This window comes from Schistocerca americana, chromosome X (genome assembly GCF_021461395.2).
Source record: "Schistocerca americana isolate TAMUIC-IGC-003095 chromosome X, iqSchAmer2.1, whole genome shotgun sequence".
In the NCBI taxonomy this organism is placed as follows: Eukaryota; Metazoa; Arthropoda; class Insecta; order Orthoptera; family Acrididae; genus Schistocerca; species Schistocerca americana.
This window is the reverse complement of record NC_060130.1, coordinates 369,268,356-369,289,786: the sequence shown is the minus strand read 5'-3', so window position 1 is coordinate 369,289,786 and position 21,431 is coordinate 369,268,356. Positions and strand designations below refer to the sequence as shown.

At 42.6% G+C, this 21,431-nt stretch overlaps 1 protein-coding gene across 1 annotated transcript in view; it reads right to left on the bottom strand.

The window, feature by feature from the left end:
- Positions 1-21,431, bottom strand: part of LOC124555150 (transforming growth factor-beta-induced protein ig-h3-like) — a 326,998-nt gene that overhangs the window by 6,992 nt on the left and 298,575 nt on the right. Inside the window, exons 12-13 of the mRNA XM_047128967.1 lie at positions 11,732-11,981; positions 6,855-6,977 (exon numbers count right to left, since the gene is read on the bottom strand). Of these exons, the coding sequence (XP_046984923.1) occupies positions 6,855-6,977; positions 11,732-11,981 (373 nt within the window). The remainder of the gene's footprint in view (positions 1-6,854; positions 6,978-11,731; positions 11,982-21,431) is intronic.

Genomic DNA, 21,431 nt, shown 5'->3' with positions numbered 1-21,431 from the left:
TACTCTGGCAGTGTTGTCTGGCAAGCGTAAATTACAGGACAAGTCTCTCTTTATATGGCAGAAGGAGACATCATCAGATTATGTCTGTAATTTCATAGTATATCTTCTTCGTTAGACCTCTCATCTGCAAGCATGTGGTCCATTTCCACAAACTGCGCTGACTGGTGGGTTTGCTAGAAACATGCAAACATGTCAATGTCAGTGTCAGCGACAGTGTGACATTTAATGCACGCTACATAACTTTTCCACATACAGCTGCCTCCAAAAAAACAGCTGGGCAGTCACGAATCACGTGCTCGGAACTTCTACCAGCAGCGAACCACCCGCTATTCGGCTTTCGGTGGTAGTTGAACGACAGGGAAAGCCAGGTTACTTGTCGTGACGTAGTACTAACGACTTAAGCTGCGTAGGAGATGCAACGTTAGACGTTCTTAGATTGTGCAATGTCCACTACAAATTATTGTTATTTGTAGTAAATGACAAAGATTTTGTGCTATATGAGAGATGGTTGGGAAGATTAAGACGTTCCACGAAATTTAAGCTTTAGTAATAACAAAAAAAGGAAACCTTCGAGACAATCTATTACCAAAATATGCCTTATGAAGATCTACAAACATCAGACGGGTTTCTTGATCGGTGTTTGGACTTCTCTCTGTTACTTGTTTCAAACGAAACACATTGTGGGTGCAAGCGCTGCGAGCTTTGAGTCCTGACTGCTCTTCTGCCTGTTGATCCTTGTATTCTGATTCCATCAGATTTATTAGAATCCTTCCATACAAACGACTCATCGCACTTGTCACTGAACTCCCTCTGTAATTTGCACGATTCAGTTTATTTACTTTCTTGTAAATGGACGACACCCAGGCATCGTTCCACTGACCTGGTACACGTTGGTCGGTTGATTCGGGGGAGAGGACCAAACAACAAGGTCATCGGTCCCATCGGATTAGGGAAGGATGCGGAAGGAAGGCGGCCGTGCCTTTTCAAAAAAAAAACCATCGCGGCATTTGCCTGAAGCGATTTAGAGAAATCACGGAAAACCTAAATCAGGATGGCTGGACTCAGGTTTGAACCGTCGTCCTCCCGAATGCGAGTCCAGTGTGCTAGCCACCCACCTCGGTCGGTACCTGGTACAGGAGCACCGTCTAAGAACATGTTTATATACCAGGTCAAGACTTCGAATGGTTTCTTTGTTCCACACTTGATGAATTCTCCTAGGATTCCTGCTGGACCTATACGTCGGCCATTTTTCAATTTATGTAGAGTTCTCTTAAGTGTGGAAACGTCGAGGTTTATCTAGTCTCCTTCGATTAATATTTCAGTCTGTGAAATGGTTTTATATTCATCCTTTTTTTCTGTCAGGAACGACTCGTAGTGGTCTACCCATTGTTTTCTTGATATTAATTGTATACTGGTACGATTCTTCTCGTTTGACTTAACACTTGTAATAAATTTCCATACTTCTGAACACTTTATTCCTTCTTAATGTGTGTTAACCTCAGTGCACTTTCTACTGATATGGATGAAATCTGCTCGTATACACTGTATTTTGCGGATTATGAAGTCATGACTGCCAACGGAGAAGATAATCTAAAATATATGGTTCGAAAAGCACAGGAAGAGTATGAACGATGGTACTTGGAACGTAACACCTACGAAAAAAAATTATCTTCAAATAGGGGCAGAACTTTCCGGCATCCAGCTCGATACAAATGTAATTGCAGTTCTCAATAGTTACACATATCTAGGAGCAGAATTTGGTACCGCTGGTAAATATGAAAAAGAAATTATGAAAACAGTAATTAATGTTAGAAGACTGACCTATTGTTTAAACAGAATCCTTTGTAGCATCGAAACAGGAAAAAAAACAGAAGTTTATTACCTATGAAACTCTGATTAAAGGTTCCTTGTTGTGTGAGACACAGACATGAGGAATTATACAGAATTAGCAGAAGAAGTTAGAGACCATGGAAATGAATGTGTTCAGACGCCCATTGGGAATATTCAGAAGAGAGAAAATACGTAACGAAGAGTTTCGATTTCGAATGGGCGTAGAAGTTCATTAACAACTGATATCGAACAGAAACAATTATTATCGGATGTTCACGTTCAATGGACTGGCTGAATTCAGATTACCTAAAAAAAATATGCTATGGAAACTACTGAACCGCAGAAAACGAGGAAGGCCGAGGAAAACTTGTCAATAGGCAATTGTGAAAGCAATGAGGTCAAGAGATCTAAGAGGAGCGCAATGCGAGGTTAGAGAATCATGGCGTCGTGGGTAATGATACCCATGAAATAAAAGCAAGCCTTCCATCCAGTTGTGCAGAAAACTGAGCCAAACGGGAATAATGCACTTGGAGTCTATGGCTCAGTAGAACTCGTGCTTCTCACTAGCCCATCTGTTCACTTAAGGAGAAGGAATTAAACAAAAAAAGGGGGCAGACTGATGTCAGTCAGTAACTAACCAACAGGGCGGTCCTGTTCCATATCATCACAATCCGGAGCAATCAAATTCTGAGGATTTCGAGGCCTTCATGTTTTCTGCTAGCAACGCCGTCCACTAGATCATGGATAGTAAGACCCAAACGGAACATCTGCTCAGTATGCTAATGAATGGACGAGCACTAAAAGCCTGGTTGCTGTCAGAACTAATCAACGTACAACCATTTCTGATAACTGACGGCTGTAATCGTTGCGCACCTGATCCTTGTATTCTGATTCCATCAGATTTATAAGAATCCTTCCATACTAATTTAAGATCTGAATACGATCACACGTAGTACAGCACTTCCCCATTACGTCCAATGCTGGGGTGCTATTCCAATGTCGGAGAGCCCTGTTAATAGTGACAATATAAGGGGAGATGTGAAACGGAATTTGTGGCGGGGAGGGTTTTAGTTGGGTAGTTCGTGCAGCTACTTTGACCATAATGAGGCGGTGGTGTACTGGTCAGCATATTTGCCTACTAAAAGTAAGAAGACCCACGTTCGAGTCCTGGCCGCAGCACAAATTTTAATTCACTTCTTCAGCTTCCAACGTTATAGTAGATAAATTAGAAACTTAAATTTAATTTAAGGTCTATACGATCACATGTAGTATAACGCTCACCCATTACGTCCAATGTTGGGTGCTATTCGCTATTCCAATGTCGGAAAGCCCTGGTAATAGTGACAATATAAGGGGAGATCCCCCCCCACCCAAGAACCATGGACCTTGCCGTTGGTGGGGAGGCTTGCGTGCCTCAGCGATACAGATGGCCGTACCGTAGGTGCAACCACAACGGAGGGGTTTCTGTTGAGAGGCTAGACAAACGTGTGGTTCCTGAAGAGGGGCAGCAGCCTTTTCAGTAACTGCAGGGGCAACAGTCTGGATGATTGACTGATCTGGCCTTGTAACATTAACCAAAACGGCCTTGCTGTGCTGGTACTGCGAGTGGCTGAAAGCAAGGGGAAACTACAGCCGAAATTTTTGCCGATGGCATGCAGCTTTACTGTATGGTTAAATGATGATGGCGTCCTCTTGGGTAAAATATTCCGGAGGTAAGATAGTCCTCCATTCGGATCTCCGGGCGGGGACTACTCAGGAGGACGTCGTTATCAGGAGAAAGAAAACTGGTGTTCTACGGATCGGAGCGTGGAATGTCAGATCCCTTAATCGAGCAGGTAGGTTAGAAAACTTAAAAAGGGAAATGGATAGGTTAAAGTCAGATATAGTGGGAATTAGTGAAGTTCGGTGGCAGGAGGAACAAGACTTTTGCTCAAGCGATTACAGGGTTATAAATACAAAATCAAATAGGGGTAATGCAGAAGTAGGTTTAATAATTAATAAAAAAAATAGGAGTGCGGGTAAACTACTGCAAACAGCATAGTGAACGCCTTATTGTGGCCAAGATAGACACGAAGCCCACGCCTACTACAGTAGTACAAGTTTATATGCCAACTAGCTCTGCAGATGACGAAGAAATTGAAGAAATGTATGATGAAATAAAAGAAATTATTCAGATAGTGAAGGGAGACGAAAATTTAATAGTCATGGGCGACTGGAATTCGGTAGTAGGAAAAGGGAGAGAAGGAAACGTAGTAGGTGAATATGGATTGGGGCTAAGAAATGAAAGAGGAAGCCGCCTGGTAGAATTTTGCACAGAGCACAACTTGATCATAGCTAACAATTAGTTCAAGAATCATAAAAGAAGGTTGTATACATGGAAGAAGCATGGAGATACTGACAGGTTTCAGATAGATTACATAATGGTAAGACAGAGATTTAGGAGCCAGGTTTTAAATTGTAAGACATTTCCAGGGGCAGATGTGGACTCTGACCACAATCTATTGGTTATGAACTGTAGATTAAAACTGAAGAAACTGCAAAAAGGTGGGAATTTAAGGAGATGGGACCTGTATAAACTGACTAAACCAGAGGTTGTACAGAGTTTCAGGGAGAGCATAAGCGAACAATTGACAGGAATTGGGGAAAGAAATACAGTAGAAGAAGAATGGGTAGCTTTGAGAGATGAAGTAGTGAAGGCAGCAGAGGATCAAGTAGGTAAAAAGACGAGGGCTGGTAGAAATCCTTGGGTAACAGAAGAAATATTGAATTTAATTGATGAAAGGAGAAAATATAAAAAAGCAGTAAATGAAGCAGGCAAAAAGGAATACAAACGTCTCAAAAATGAGATTGACAGGAAGTGCAAAATGGCTAAGCAGGGATGGCTAGAGGACAAATGTAAGGATGTAGAGGCTTATCTCACTAGGGGTAAGATAGATACTGCCTACAGGAAAATTAAAGAGAACTTTGGAGAAAAGAGAACCACTTGTACGAATATCAAGAGCTCAGATGGAACCCAGTTCTAAGCAAAGAAGGGAAAGCAGAAAGGTGGAAGTAGTATATAGAGGATCTACACAAGGGCGATGTACTTGAGGACAATACTATGGAAATGGAAGTGGATGTAGATGAAGATGAAATGGGAGATACGATACTGCGTGGAGAGTTTGATAGAGCACTGAAAGACCTGGGTAGAAACAAAGCCCCGGGAGTCGACAACATTCCATCAGAACTACTGACGGCCTTGGGAGAGCCAGTCCTGACAAAACTCTACCATCTGGTGAGCAGATGTATGAGACAGGCGAAATACCCTCAGACTTCAAGAAGCATATAATAATTCCAATCCCAAAGAAAGCAGGTGCTGACAGATGTGAAAATTACCGAAATATCAGTTTAATAAGTCACGGATGCAAAATACTAACGCGAATTCTTCACAGACGAATGGAAGAACTGGTGGAAGCCGACCTCAGGGAAGATCAGTTTGGATTTCGTAGTAATATTGGAACACGTGAGGCAATACTGACCCTACGACTTATCTTAGAAGCTAGATTAAGGAAAGGCAAACCTACGTTTCTAGCATTTGTAGACTTAGAGAAAGCTTTTGGTAATGTTGACTGGAATACACTCTTTCAAATTCTGAAGGTGGCAGGGGTAAAATACAGGGAGCGAAAGGCTATTTACAATTTGTACACAAAACCAGATGGCAGTTATAAGAGTCGAGGGACATGAAAGGGATGCAGTGGTTGGGAAGTTAATGAGACAGGGTTGTAGCCTCTCCCCGATGTTATTCAATCTGTATATTGAGCAAGCAGTGGAGGAAACAAAAGAAAAATTCGGAGTAAATTAAAATCCATGGAGAAGAAATAAAAACTTTGAGGTTCGCCGATGATATTGTAATTCTGTCAGAGACAGCAAAGGACTTAGAAGAGCACTTGAACGGAATGGATAGTGTGTTGAAAGGAGGATATAAGATGAACATCAACAAAAGCAAAACGAGGATAATGGAATGTAGTCGAATTAAGTCGGGTGACGCTGAAGGAATTAGATTAGGAAATGAGACACTTAGAGTAGTAAAGGAGTTTTGCTATTTGGGGAGCAAAGTAAATGATGATGGTCGAAGTAGAGAGGATATAAAATGTAGATTGGCAATGGCAAGGAAAGCATTTCTGAAGATGAGAAATTTGTTAACATCGAGTATTGATTTAAGTGTCAGGAAGTCGTTTCTGAAAGTGTTTGTATGGAGTGTAGCCATGTATGGAAGTGAAACATGGACGATAACTAGTTTGGACAAGAAGAGAGTAGAAGCTTTCGAAATGTGGTGCTACAGAAGAATGCTGAAGATTAGATGGGTAGATCATATAACTAACGAGGAGGTATTAAATAGGATTGGGGAGAAGAGAAGTTTGTGGCACAACTTGACTAGAAGAAGGGATCGGTTGGTAGGACATGTTCTGAGGCATCAAGGGATCACCAATTTGGTATTGGAGGGCAGCGTGGAGGGTAAAAATCGTAAAGTGAGACCAGGAGATGAATACACTAAAGAGATACAGAAGGATGTAGGTTGCAGTAGGTACTGGGAGATGAAGAAGGTTGCACAGGATAGAGTAGCATGGAGAGCTGCATCAAACCAGTCTCAGGACTGAAGACCACAACAACAACAACAACAACAAGGGGAGATGTGAATTGGACTTGGTGGTGGGGAGGGTTTTTGACTTGGGTCGTTCGTGCAGCTCTGTTGATCATAATACTGCGGTTGTGTAATGGTCAGCATATTTGCCTACTAAAAGTAAGAAGACCCGCGTTCGAGTCCTGGCCGCAGCGCAAATTCTAATTCACTTTTCACGTTAAAGCCTATAGTACTTCGAGAGAGACCTGTGTCGTAAATTTTAGACTATGTTGTATCTTTTCTTGACCTCTAGTACTTAAAATGTGACATGTTTGAAGCTGCAATGTTCTTTCATTATTTTACGTAATGCTGTGTGAGTTTAAGGATGTCCATTATAGGATGCAGAGCTGTATGTGTTTCTTACCTTAAGCTTTCCATTCTTCTTTACGACATCTACAACATCCTGCCGCGTTGGGACGTCGTAGAACAAATCGGGCTTGAAGGCTTCTGATGCCATCATCTTGTCCACCAGGTGGTTCTTGATTGTCTGAAAAGAAAAGTAATATACCAGTTATACCCCCAGTTTATACTAGATGCTTGAAAACATTGTTACCTGCTATATGAATATCAAATACGTAGAGTGATAACTTTATGGATAGGCAGGCTTAATAGCTTTGTAATCTGAATTAACATTTGTGCAAACGGCAACACCCAGAATGAATGGTCTTAATGAATCCCAAGTGGAAGTGTAAAAATATGTACCAAAAATAGTAACTTTCCTGGCATGCATCCATGATCCAATTATTTGCTCTTCCGATATTTCGGATGGGACCTTTCCACCCTTAATGAAAGCGAGTCGGTGACTGACTCCCGAGTTGAAAAAGCGCTATTTATGTACTAAGGTGCCAAAACCACTTGACTGGAAGGTATACTGGTGAGTATTAGAGACGGAGTAGTAAGCGTTCCGGCTGGAAAAAAGGACCAGGCGAGACTTTGATCACGCAGCCAACGCGATATTCAGGCAACTGAGTTAGAGGAACCACCTGAAACTTATATTAGGTTGAGTAAATAGGGATTTCAAGCCTGCCGTTTTAGAATGCAATTGGAGAATCTTAGCTGCTGAGACACCATGCTTGGTAAAAGGTTATGAAGGACGTGGAACTCGCGTTATGAACGGTTTGCAGTAGGAAAGATTAACTGACATTTTATTTTCTTTGCCTGAGTTGCTCTAGACAAATCATACAACAATTTTTGGCCAGATAAAAATTATTTTCCGGAAAATTTTGAGATATAGACTGAAATACACTGTATATAACTTCCACAAAATTTGTAAAGGAACAATAGTACTCTTTCAGGTTGGAGCTCTTATTTGTCACCTTTAATCAATGATATTCCATCTGAGAACATGATGCAGGAGATTATGGGGTGGGAATGACTATATAGTTGCCATGGAAATTCCACTTTACGGGGTACACTACTAGTTCGATCTTCTTTTATCGATACACATATCAGCAGCTCATGTGCCATGTTAAAAAAAAAATGGTTCAAATGGCTTTAAGCATTATGGGAATTAACATATGAAGCCATCAGTCCTCTAGATTTAGAACTACTTAAACCTAACTAACCTAAGGACTCCACACACATCCATGCCCAGGGCAGGATTCGAACCTGCGACCGTAGCAGTAGCGAGGTTCCGAACTGAAGCGCCTAGAACCGCTCGGTCACAGCGGCCGGCTGTGCCATGTTCTGTGCTTTTTTAATTTATTGCACTTCCTGAAAACTTTATGAAAGGGTAGAAGTTCTTCAAAATATTCATAAAATCAGACTTAGGGCAATAAGGAGACTGATGAGCTCCGATGTTATGTCCCTTAATGCTTAGAGACATTTGAACCAGTTGAACTTAGGGCAATATATACGTAACTCGAAAGGCTATTTACAATTTGTACAGAAACCAGATGGCAGTTATAAGAGTCGAGGGGCATGAAAGGGAAGCAGTGGTTGGGAAGGACAACAGATCGAATCACCACAGTGCTTGGGATAACCACGAGAGTGCTCTTGCTGTCATACGAAATTGCACCCTAGGACATAACTCAGGCGTAGGTGTATTGTGTCTAGCAAGGGGAGAGGTTGGTTGCAGGCCCTCAACTGGCTTCCTTCTACCCAATACACGGTCATCACTGGCACCGAGGCAGAACGAGCTTTCATCAGAAAAAACAACAGATCTCCATCCTGCCCTCCAATGAGCTCTCGCTTGACACCACCGTAGTCACAAATGACGATGGTTTGGGGTCACTAGAATGCACGCTACAGGGCGGGTGGCTCGGCGCTGTCCTTGAAGTAACCGATTTGCAACATTTCGTTGTGTTACTGTAGTGTCAACTGCTGATGCAGAAGCAGTACGATGCGCCGGCGTGATACGCCGAACACGATGCTCTTCCGTCTCAGTAGTGCTACGTGGCCGTCCGGAGCCCAGTCTTCTTGCGACCGTACATTTTCGTGGCTAAACTTTGCCAGCAATCATGTACAGTGGCTACATTCCTGCCAAGTCTTTCTGCAATATCGCAGAAGGAACCTCCAGCTTCTCGTAGTGCTATTTCATAATCAGGGAGGTGTTGATAATGGCGTTTTTATCACCTTAAAGTCCGCCCCCGGTAGCTGAGTGGTCAGCGTGACAGACTGTCCATCCTAAGGGCCCTGGTTCGATTCCCGGCTGGGTCGGAGATGGACTGGGTGTTGTGTTGTCCTAATCATCATCATCATTTAATCCCCATCGACGCGCAAGTCGTCGAAGTGGCGTCAAATCGAAAGACTTGCACCAGGCGAGCGGTCTACTCGACAGGAGGCCCTCGTCACACGATATTAATTAATTAATAATCACCTTAAAGGCATTTTTGACTAACATCAGCTCAACACATCGAACGTCAAAGGTAGCTAACTCTCATGACCGTACAGCATACATTTAAAGCAAACCTGATTTACATCATCATAGTGGCGCTACTTTTATGCTACCGGCGCGAAATTTGAACAGACGTCATCTTTCAGATGTAGTAACACACCTATCAACTTTAGTGTGTGTCGCACAGCTCCTGCTCGGTGTTGTGATTTTTTTCCATCATTCTATTTTAAGTCTGTGATATAAATTTGGAGTTAGTCTACGCAGTTTCAACGTCTTTTCAAAGTACGCTTGACACGGATTTTTTAAAAGAAATAACAGAATAAAACTGTTAGTTGCTTCAAATAAGTGGAACTACTGTTTTGGATCGATGGTACGGCAAGGCAAACGCTTTTTAGTTAGTCGTTGTAAGAGTTAAATATCTTCTTGTTCTTTTTGCGCTCGTAGTTGAAAAGATTTATGTTTAGTTCTGTGCATATTTAAACTTATTTTCATGTGACACTGACGGCTTTTTCGGATAAAAGAAAACGGAAAATTTTGTTGTTGCAGGTTTTAAAATGTAAATGTTGTCGCATTATCAACACAAGATTGCAGCTGCTTTTATGTGGCGTCACTCTTAATTGTGTAATTCTGGTACGCCTAAAAAGAGTTTTCTTGGTAAAATACTAAGTAAAACCAGAAATTTAAGGTTATATAGCTTAAGTCGGAACGAGTCTCACAGATTTAAGACACTTGTTAAGTGACAAATGTTACGACCAGGATTTGAGAAACAGATTTAGCTATAATTTTATGTTCAAATCCAAGCACCCAGTTTCTGGCAGTTTTTAGCAGCATTCATTTATTTAATGAAACCTTAATCGAGACACCACATAAAGTTCTGGAAAGAAGGAAAAATACACTACTGGCCATTAAAATTGCTACACCAAGAACAAATGCAGATGATAAACGGGTATTCATTGGACAAATATATTATACTAGAACTGACATGTGATTACATTTTCACGCAATTTGGGTGCATAGATCCTGAGAAATCAGTACCCAGAACAACCACTTCTGGCCGTAATAACGGCCTTGATACGCCTAGGCATTGAGTCAAACAGAGCTTGGATGGCGTGTACAGGTACAGCTGCCCATGCAGCTTCAACACGATACCACAGTTCATCAAGAGTAGTGACGAGCCAGTTGCTCGGCCACCATTGACCAGGCGTTTTCAGTTGGTGAGAGATCTGGAGAATGTGTTGGCCAGGCCAGCAGTGGAACATTTTCTGTATCCAGAAAGGCCCGTACAGGACCTGCAACATGCGGTCGTGCATTATCCTTCTGAAATGTAGGGTTTCGCAGGGATCGAATGAAGGGTAGAGCCACGGGTCGTAACACATCTGAAATGTAACGTCCACTGTTCAGAGTGCCGTCAATGCGAACAAGAGGTGGCCGAGACGTGTAACCAATTGCACCCCATACCATCACGCCGGGTAATACGCCAGTATAGCGATGACGAATACACGCTTCCAATGTGCGTTCACCGCGATGTCGCCAAACACGGATGCGACCATCATGATGCTGTAAACAGAACCTGGATTCATCCGAAAAAATGACGTTTTGCCATTCGTGCACCCAGGTTCGTCGTTGAGTACACCATCGCAAGCGCTCCTGTCTGTGATGCAGCGTCAAGGATAACCGCAGCCATGGTCCCCGAGATGATAGTCCATGCTGCTACAAACGTCTTCGAACTGTTCGTGCAAATGGTGGTTGTCTTGCAAACGTCCTCATCTGTAGACTCAGGGATCGAGACGTGGCTGCACGATCCGTTACAGCCATGCGGATAAGATGCCTGTCATCTCGACTGCTAGTGATACGAGGCCGTTGGGATCCAGCACGGCGTTCCGTATTATCCTCCTGAACCCACCGATTCCATATTCTGCTAACAGTCATTGGATCTCGACCAACGCGAACAGCAATGTCGCGATACGATAAACCGCAATCGCGATAGGCTACAACCCGACCTTTATCAAAGTCCGAAACGTGATGGTACGCATTTCTCCTCCTTACACGAGGCATCACAGCAACGATTCACCAGGCAACGCCGGTCAACTGCTGTTTGTATATGAGAAATCGGTTGGAAACTTTCCTCATGTCAGTACGTTATAGGCGTCGCCACCGTCGCCAACCTTGTGTGAATGCTCTGAAAAGCTAATCATTTGCATATCACAGCATCTTCTTCCTGTCGGTTAAATTTCGCGTCTGTAGCACGTCATCTTCGTGGTGTAGCAATTTTAATGGCCAGTAGTGTAGCTTCAGTGTGTGGCATTGTGGCTCTGTGTGTCAGTGGTTACGTGGGAAATTACAAACTCAGAGGTCTGCGCGTCAACGTCCAAGTAGGTCCTAAGATTTTTTCATGATATACTTACCCGCTGCAGGTAGGGAAGATCGTTCATCATACGCTGGAGCCGAGTAGAGCCCAGCTTGTTAAACGCCTGGTCCGTCGGTACGAAGAAAGTGTACGATGAAGACGACGAGGAGGACGAGGACGTCGTCGAGGATAACGAAGACGAAGAGGACGACGACGAGGAGGAAGAAGAGGTGGACGACGTGGTCTTCTCCAGCTGCAGGAGGTCAGGGTTGGACTGCATGACGCGCTCCATCGCTGACAGGAAGATGCTGCAACACACACGCTTTTGGTAAAGTATCTCGACGTTCATCAGTTTCCTGGGTTTACTTTTTTTTGTACAGAGAAAGCGCCTCCCCTCCGCACTGACGCGATGCTGACTATCTAGCCTAGAGCAGGATAGTATCCTTTCCTTCTCAATTTCTGCAGCTCTACTTTGAAAATACTGGATTTAAGTTCCCATCTCCGTGGCCTAATTACAGTTACTTCGACATGTACCCGTGTCTATCTGGTTCTGATTTAGTAGTCCAGCTAACCTTCCAGTGGTACACAATGCGGTGCTGGAAAAGACTTTTTATCCTCACTACAAAATTAATTGTTACGCAGTCTGCGTCACAAGTAGTTATTTGACTGATATGAAAAGCGACAGAGTGCATTGAAGACTATCGGACGTTTTGCCAATGTCTTGGGTTGCTTATATGGCGGCCATAATTCCCAATCGTTATTTATATACACAAACGGCACGCCCCCGATCGTCTTCCCATAAACCGGTTCATTGTAACGCCTAGATAATTACCACACAACCGACGACGCAGTGTTACAGACATTGATACGTCTGGGAACGTTACATATAACCGACAAAATCTAATGTGGCCTCAGGGAGGCCACCCACACTCCAACGAGGCAGACGCCCCCGGCCGCCTACCACAGCCAGCAGCATTCGTGCTGTCTCCTCCCAAGTAACCCCTCCACGAATTTAGCGTGTCGCCCTACCAACTGAAAGACTAAATAAAATGCAGGGTCTACTTTAGCGGGTCATTCACCATGGGCATCTCCGACGCAACACTCCTGAGCACGCGCCTCGCGTAACTGCTGACATCGGTGGTCTGCAGCCGCTGTTCGGACCTCTGAACTCCTCAGTCAACATGACAGGGTCCAGATGAGCTTCCTGACATTCCCACCTCCTCTCTGGGACTACCCCAGCGATCAGCTACACACTAAGGTGACAAAAGTCATGGGATAGCGACATACACATATACAGATGCCGGTAGTACCGCATACACAACATATAAAAGGGCAGTGTACTGGTAAGCTGTCATTTGTACTTAGGTGATTCATGTGAAAAGGTTTCAGACGTGGTTAAGGCCGCATGACCGGTATTGACAGAATTTCAGTGCTTAATGGTAGCTAGAGCTGCACGCACGAGACATACAATTCCGGAAATCGTTAGGGAATTCAGGATTCTGAGATACCCATTGTCAAGAGCGTGCCAGTAATACCAAATTTCAGGTATTATCTCTCACAACGGACAATGCACTGGCCGACGGCCTTCACTTAAACGACCGAGAGCAGCGGCATTTGCGTGGAGTTGCCAGTGCTAACAATAAGCAACACTGCGTGAAATAATCGCAGAAATCGATGTGGGAAGTACGACGTACGTATCCGTTAGCACAGAGCTGCGAAATCTGACGCTAGTGGGCTATGGAAGCAGGCGACCGACGTGAGGGCTTTTGCTAACAGCACGTCATCCCCTGCAGCGCCTGTCGTGGGCTGGTGACCATATCGATTGGACTGGTCTGGTCAGATGAGTCCCAACTTCAGTTGGTGAGAGCTGATGGTATGGTTCGAGTGTGGCGCAGACCCACACGTTGTATCGTTCTTCTTAACAACACAGGCACTGCAATATCGTATTTATCCGCTTATACCAGGCAGCGACTTTCAATTGAAATGTTCTGCTCTGTACGGGAACTACTTAATGCGGTACGAGTGTAGGTTGTGACACAGGAATGACGACATATGGAAGTTTGGGTCTCGCCGTGTCTCGTGCATTGATAGCCAAAGCGGTTAAGGCGACCGCTCGCGTAAAGCAGTATATCGAGGTTCGAGTCCCGGTCCGGCACATATTTTCATTGTCGTCATTCCCTTATACAACTGATGGTCGCAGCTGCGAATTAATTTCGTGTACTACATGTTTGCTTACTAATTAGCGAGCTAATGTCTCTAAACAAAGTCTGCATAATATGCCATAGTGTTACGATAAACAGTAAGAAAGCAGTTTTCACTGAAGCTAAAAGAACTCTCAGAAAAATCAGCCAAACCGGATGTAAATGATTATGACCGCTTTGTACTCTGCTCAGTCACACTGACAAAAAAATATTTACTTTAATCTACCGTCACACCTACATTTTGTCTAATGACTTATTTGTTTTGGTACCAGGTACCATCATCAGCGATTCTATGGTCAAAACCCCACAGTACATAGTTAAAATATTCCTTAAGAACCATTTACATAACATTCGTCTCTATGCTGGCTAACTTATGGCATAAAATGCACCCTTAAAATATAGGCAGCTGCATATCCCTGGCATGCAATCGCCAAGCTCGCTTACCCAACCGAGTAGGTGTATCATAGACTAAAAGTAAACGTCAAGTCTATGTTTTAAAAGATGCCAAATGCGGCCAGAAGTGATAAGTGTGCCGCTGCGTGCTGGTTTGTCTTGTATTTCTTTGAAAAATCGTAATACGAAAGATATCTAAAAATAAAAACCGTACAAAGTATAGAGTGTAAAAAGGTAAATAATAAATCATAACGAATGAAACATTTCCCACAGTAGTGTAACATTAAAGGTAGAATAACACATCTAAACTGCTACGTTTCTATCCACCGTCTGTATTCAGTGCGTAGAAATACAAGACATCCATCTGAACGTGAATATTGTAATCATGTGTGTATTGTCCATAATAATCTCATTATTAGCTGAAACCCAACATAAAAAGTACTCGAGCATCCAGAGGGAATAGTGGCGCAGTGTGGCTATTTATTACCCCGCAACTGTCAGTTAACGCTGCCTGGCTGCATTGCCAGTTTCCTGTTTATGCCAACAGTGAGTGTCATGTGTGCGATGGAGCTCCCGGCGCCACTGCACAGAGTTCCTCCACACGACGTCGCATTTCAGCAGCCCGCCACAGCCGTGATAGCCACTCCTCCTATGCAACGTGCAGTTGTGAGGGGCTGCATCCCATCTACATCTACACCCAAATCTATATGACTACTCTGCAATTCACAATTTAGTGCCTGGCAGAGGGTTTATGGAACTACCTTCAAGTTACACTCTCTAAAAGTGCGTGCGGAAAACGAACACTTACATCTTTCGAATCAAAATATCTTTCAGCCGTCTAAATTTCCAATTGTTATTTTGTTCGAGCAACCAGTTTCGGCGCTACATTACGCGATCTTCATGCTGACTGGTATCTGTGGATTTCTACTTGACACTGCGGGATGAGTGTCGCATATGCCTTCAACCAGACAATCATCGGAGACGTGTTTGGAAGTCAGGCTGAACGCCTTAGACACACTGTTCAGCGAATGCAGCAAGGTGGAGGTTCCCTGCTCTTTCGGAGTGGCATTATGTGGGGCCTATGTACGCCGCTGGTGGTCATAGAAGGAGCCATAACGGCTGAACGATACGTGAATGCCATCCTTCGACTGATAGTGCAACCATATCGGCAGCATACTGGCGAGGCATTAATCTTCATGGACGACAATTCGTGCCGCCATCGTGCACATGTTTCGAATGACTTCCTTCAGGATAACGACATCGCTCGACTAGAGTGGCCAGCATGTTCTCCAGACATGAACCGTATCGAACATGTCTGATATGGATTTAAAAGGGCTGTTTATGGACAACGTGACCCACCAACAACTCAGAGATCCACGCCGAATCGCCGTTGAGGAGTGGAACAATCTGGACCAACAGTGCCTTGATGAACTCGTGGATAGTATGTCATGATGAATACAGGCATGCATCAATGCAAGATGACGTGCTACTGGGTATTAGAGGTACTGGTGTGTATAGCAATCTGGACCACCACTTCTGAAGGTCTCAGTATATAGTGGTACAACATGCAATGTGCGATTTTCAAGAGCAATAAAAAGGGCGGAAATAATGTTTATGTTGATCTCTGTTCCGATATTATGTACAGCTTCCGGAACTCTCGGAACTGAGGTGATGCAAAACTTTTTTTGATGTGTGTACAAATATGCATGCCAACCAGTCAAGACACAGATGAGGAAGCACTGGAATATTATGAAAAGATTGAAGAAATTAAGGATGAAGAAAAAAAAGAAATATCTGCATCATCATTATAGGGGATCTGAATAAGTGGCAGGACATGGAAAAGGAGATGGAATGACTGGAAGATCTGGGTTGGGAAGTAGGAACAACAGGGGTGAAAGGCTGTTTAATTTCTGCAGAGAAAGTTCTCTTGTGATTAGAAACACATTGCTTGCCGACCACAGAAGATGAAGATATACAGGGATATCTAGAGTGAATGATGACAGACACAAAATAGATTATATCATAATTTAGAATAGATACAAAGAGAGAATAAAGAATACCAGATCCTACCCTGGAGCAGACACAGATCCGGACCACAGCTTTGTGGTGGCAGACCTGCAATTATGATTGAAGTGAGTGAGAGGAAGAAAACCAAGAGACTAATGGAAGAAGGTAAGGATGCTGAGTTGGAAACACATGTATGTAAAAATGGGATAGAGGGCCCAATGAACAGAGTGCAAATGAGAAATGGAAGAGGATGAGACAAAACCTTAAGCAATCTGCAGAAGAAATTGTAGGAAAATTGTAGGGGTGAGGAAGTTTGAAAGAATAGGGAGAGAATGGGTAGCAAAAATAATGCTGGATAAGATGGAACAAAGAAGGAAATGGGAGACAGTTGGAACTGAGGAAGGAAAAAGGATGTTCAGAAAGCTGAGTAATGAATTAAGGAGAGAAACAGGTTAGGTTAGTGTTGTTTTAACGTCCCGTCGACAACGAGGTCATTAGAGACGGAGCGCAAGCTCGGGTTAGGGAAGGACGGGTAAGGAAATCGGCCGTGCCCTTTCAAAGGAACCATCCCGGCATTTGCCTGAAACGATTTAGGGAAATCACGGAAAACCTAAATCAGGATGGCTGGAGACGGGATTGAACCGTCGTCCTCCCGAATGCGAGTCCAGTGTGGAGAGAAACAGAACAAGCAAGGAAGACAGGGATGAAAGAGAAATGTAAAGAAACAGAGACACTAGAAAAGGAAGGACAATATGAAATGATATATAGATTAGCTGTTGTTCTAATCTTTGAAGCAAAGAAAAGGAGGACAAGTGTGAGAATAGAAAGATGCAATGGTGCTATGGACCATAAATCAGAGGAAGTGTTGAGAATATGACAAGAATATATAGAGTGCCTATATGAGGCCAATCAAAAACCAAACAGTATTGAATTAGAAGAGGAGATGAGAGATATAGAAGAGGACAAAGGATACTGCATCTTGGGAGGAGAAGTAGAAATTGCTTTAAGAGAGATGAAAAATCATAAAGCAAATGCAATTGATGGATTACCAGCAGAGTTGTTTAAGAGCCTTTGGAGTAATGGTGTGTAAGAGTGAACATATTTGTGTAATAAGATATGTGAAAAAGGTGAATGGCCAGATGACTTTCTATTGACAGTAATGATACCAACTGAGAAGTAAAGGAATAACAAGAAATGTGAGAATTTTAGAAGTATAGTTTTGATTTCTCATGTGGCAATAGTTTTATCAAGGGTGATAAACAGAAGACTTCAAAGGAAACCTGAAAAAAGGAATTGCAGAGGAACAGTATGGAGTTAGAAGAGGGAAAGGTACAAGAGAGGCAATTGGACTGCTGAGAATTATAGATGTATGGTACATTGAAAGAGAATGAGAAGTTTATACTGTTTTCATTGATCTGGAGAAAGCCCTTGACAGAGCACAGTGGAATAAATTAATGTGCATTCTAAGGAAGAATGGTGTTGACTGTGGGTATATAAGACTGATTGAAAACCAGTACTTACAACAGAAAATACGAGTACAGATTGGGAATGAGATGGCAGAGGAAAGTACAATCAGAAGGGGAGTGAGATAAAGCTGCCGCTGTCCCCAATACTGTTTAACATATTTGGAACATATTATTCCGACATGTTTGAAGGAAAACAGAGGAATGCAAGTTTGTGGTAGGGGAATAGAATGTATCCAATTTGCAGATGATATTATGTTATTGGCAGAGCAAAAGAACAATAACCAGAATGCTAAAAGAATGAAATAAGACCTGTGAGGAATTTGGAATGATAATTAATAAGAAAAAATCTAAATCTGTGATGGTAAGTGCAAGAAAAGTAACAAAAACTATAAAGTTAGGAAAGGAAGATGTAGAACAAGTTAGTGCTTTCAGATATCTGGGAAGCATTATTATCCATGACATGAGGTGATAAGGAGCTGAAACACATACAGCAATTGCCAAGGAGGAACATAATAAGATGAGATGGCTTCTATGTGAGTGCACGCTCAGGGACCTGAGGAAGAGACTGATAATGTGCTTCATATAGAGCATGGCATTATACATCGCTGAGACATGCACACTAAAGAGAGAAGAAGGAAGAAGAATAAAATCATTTAGGATGTGGATTTGAAGGATGCAAGGGCAAAAATGGCTAGACAAAGTGAGAAATATGGAGGTGTTGAGAAGAGTGGGATGAGAGAAAAATTTTAAAGGTAATCAGGAAGAGGAAATAAAGTTCACTTGGACACTGGATGAGAACAGATTGTTTGGTGATGGATACTATGGAAGGAATGGTGAATGGAAGAAGAAGAAGAAGAAGAAGAAGAAGAGGATGCAGAAGATACCAAATTGTAGATAGTATAGCAACAGGAAACAATTATGAGAAAATGAAAGGGTTAACAAGTGCATGGAGAGCTACATGTGAAGACCTGACACTGCTGCTGCTGCTGCTGCTGCTGCTGATGATGATGATGAACAGAAATATCGGTTTTATTGACCTTGAAAGTGGTCCCCCACAACTCACCTCATGAAATGCAAGCAAGCAAAGGTTAATGGCTTGTGGGCAAAGTGTAGCCACCATTAGCAAACAGGTAAACCAAAGGCTATAATCCTGTCAGACATCAAATTTAAAAAAGAAAAACTATGTTGTTTTTCCTTCTCTGTCATTTTGGCTCACCATCCCCTAATATATGAAAACTGTACATGAAAATGGGACTCATTTCCCAGAAAGCATCATGTGAAAGGTAAATAAAAAGGAAAACAAGGCTGGCAGCAGAAAGCTATTTTGTGCACAAACCTATTATTAATTTTATGCAACAAAGATGATACAAAGATCATTTTTCTGAAACCATTATTTTACAACATTTGAAACTTTTTACACACATTTTAAAACATACTATGGTGTCACAAGATAGGTTTACATAGTAAACTTCTTGTAATTGAGACATTCAGGATTGTTAACTTTATAAGCAAACAATAACAAATTTGAATGTTAAGCAGTTATATTATATAATTATACTGTACATGTATGTAGCCAATATGAAATTTTGCTGTCAATTGCCAATCAATATTCTTTTTAGTTGGTGTAAAATAGTCCAGTGGGGAGAGATGTTGCTGAACTTGAATGTAATATTGAGCCTCTGACCTGCATACAATTGGCTACTTTGATACAGTACAGTTCTGTGCATTATGGGATGACACTAACCTTTGTTTCTTGTATTGTTTGGACAGGTCAAATTTAACACTTTAAGTGTCATGCCCCCAAGAACAATTCACAAATATACATGGTTAGTATACCAGCTTTAAGTAAAACAATCATGAGATGAGTCTTTTAATTTTGCAATGGTTTGCCTGTGTCGTGGATTCCTATAATTTTGTTACATAGTTTGTATTTGATGACATCAATACATGACAAATGGTCTGTAATACATGGGTATTACTGGGGTATTTGCTGAGTGTATTTATTGCAAATATATTGTAATTAATATGCTTGCCAGAGAGTGGGCATGCATATTGCACTTAAATGTATCCTGTCTTGTTATTCCCAAGAATTTCACACAGGTATCCTTAATTTACATTCAGCTCCAGTGCACAATTCTGTTACTGCTGTTTTCTTGGTGCTATCACTGAGGTACTCTCGTTATAAAATGCCTGTGGGGGAACACTGAGGTCTGTGTACTCCAATGGCTATGAATGTTGCTTTCCTCATACATAGTTTATTAAAAAAAATTCAGTGACACCTTCAACTATGGAAGAATTTACAACTATATGACTGCAGCATAATTACTGCCACTTTCTACAAATGTGGCAACATAATTTCCTGGCTTGATACCCTCTACTGATATCTGAGCAAAGTTTGTTATTAATGGGTGCTTAGTGAGAACTTTTTCCTCAGGATACTAATGCTTAGTAGTACCTAAACATTAGGTTTATTAATATGTGCTATGATGTCCTAATCATTATGCTTGTTTTGTAGGCTTCCAAAGTATGTGTAGATAATGGTGAAACTGTATTGACTGCTGGATCATGTCAGTGGATGGAAGTCCATAAGATTGTCCAGCAAGCTTTACAAGTTTCTCAGCTCCACACTGAAGTTTTGATGATAGTGGAAGCTATCTTCATCTATAGAAGTCATCACTGCTGAAGATCAGTCCTCATAGGACTATCAGCCGGCTGTTGTGGCCGAGTGGTTCTAGGCACTTCCGTCCGGAACCGCACTGCTGCTACGGTCGCAGGTTCGAATCCTGCCTCGGGTATGTATGTGTGTGATGTCCTTAGGTTAGTTAGGTTTAAGTAGTTCTAAGTCTAGGGGACTGATGTCCTCAGATGTTAAGTCCTATAGTGCTCAACGGCATTTGAACAATAGGACTATCCCCCTCCCTGTCCCTTACCAAAGGGATCATATCCCTGTGGAAGACTCAGGTACAAGACCTACCCAATCCATGCACCCAGCACTTCCTATTGCAGTCCATCAGTCATTTCGTACACCAGCTACGTTGCAAGCATTGCACAGTTTTTTTATATTGGTATAACTACCAACCAGTTGTCCACCGGGATAAACGGCCACTGCCAAACTGGGGCCAAGAGCAAAGTACACCACCCTGTGCCACAATATGCAGCTGAATATAACATGCTTGATTTAAATGGCTACTTCACAACCCAGGCCATTTGGATTCTCCCTCCACCATCAGCTTTTCTGAGCTGCACAGATGTGAGTTATCCTTACAACACACCCTCCACTCCTAAAATTATTCCAGCCTTAACTTATGGTAACATACTGTCCCCACATCCTCCACCTAACAGTTTCCATCCTGTTTCTCCTGTCACCTCCTTCCTATTCTCACCTCCCACCCTCTGCCAGCACACCAGCCTGTCTTTCCCCTTTCTTGCTCCTCTACTTTTCCACCCCCCCCCTCCCTATCTACCTACCATAACAGCCTTCTGACACTGCACCTGGTAGTAGTCTTGTCATGCCTCCATCTAGTTCCTGCCTGCACACTCCACCAAACAGTTCTCTTCTCTCCTCCCACCTGTAACCTCATAGCCCTTTCCCTTCCCCACCACCTCCAGATTGCTGCATTCATTCCATGTGACAGATGGATTCTGGTCCTAGCTGCCAGAGGCGGCAGTCGTGTGCATGAGGTGTGTTTCC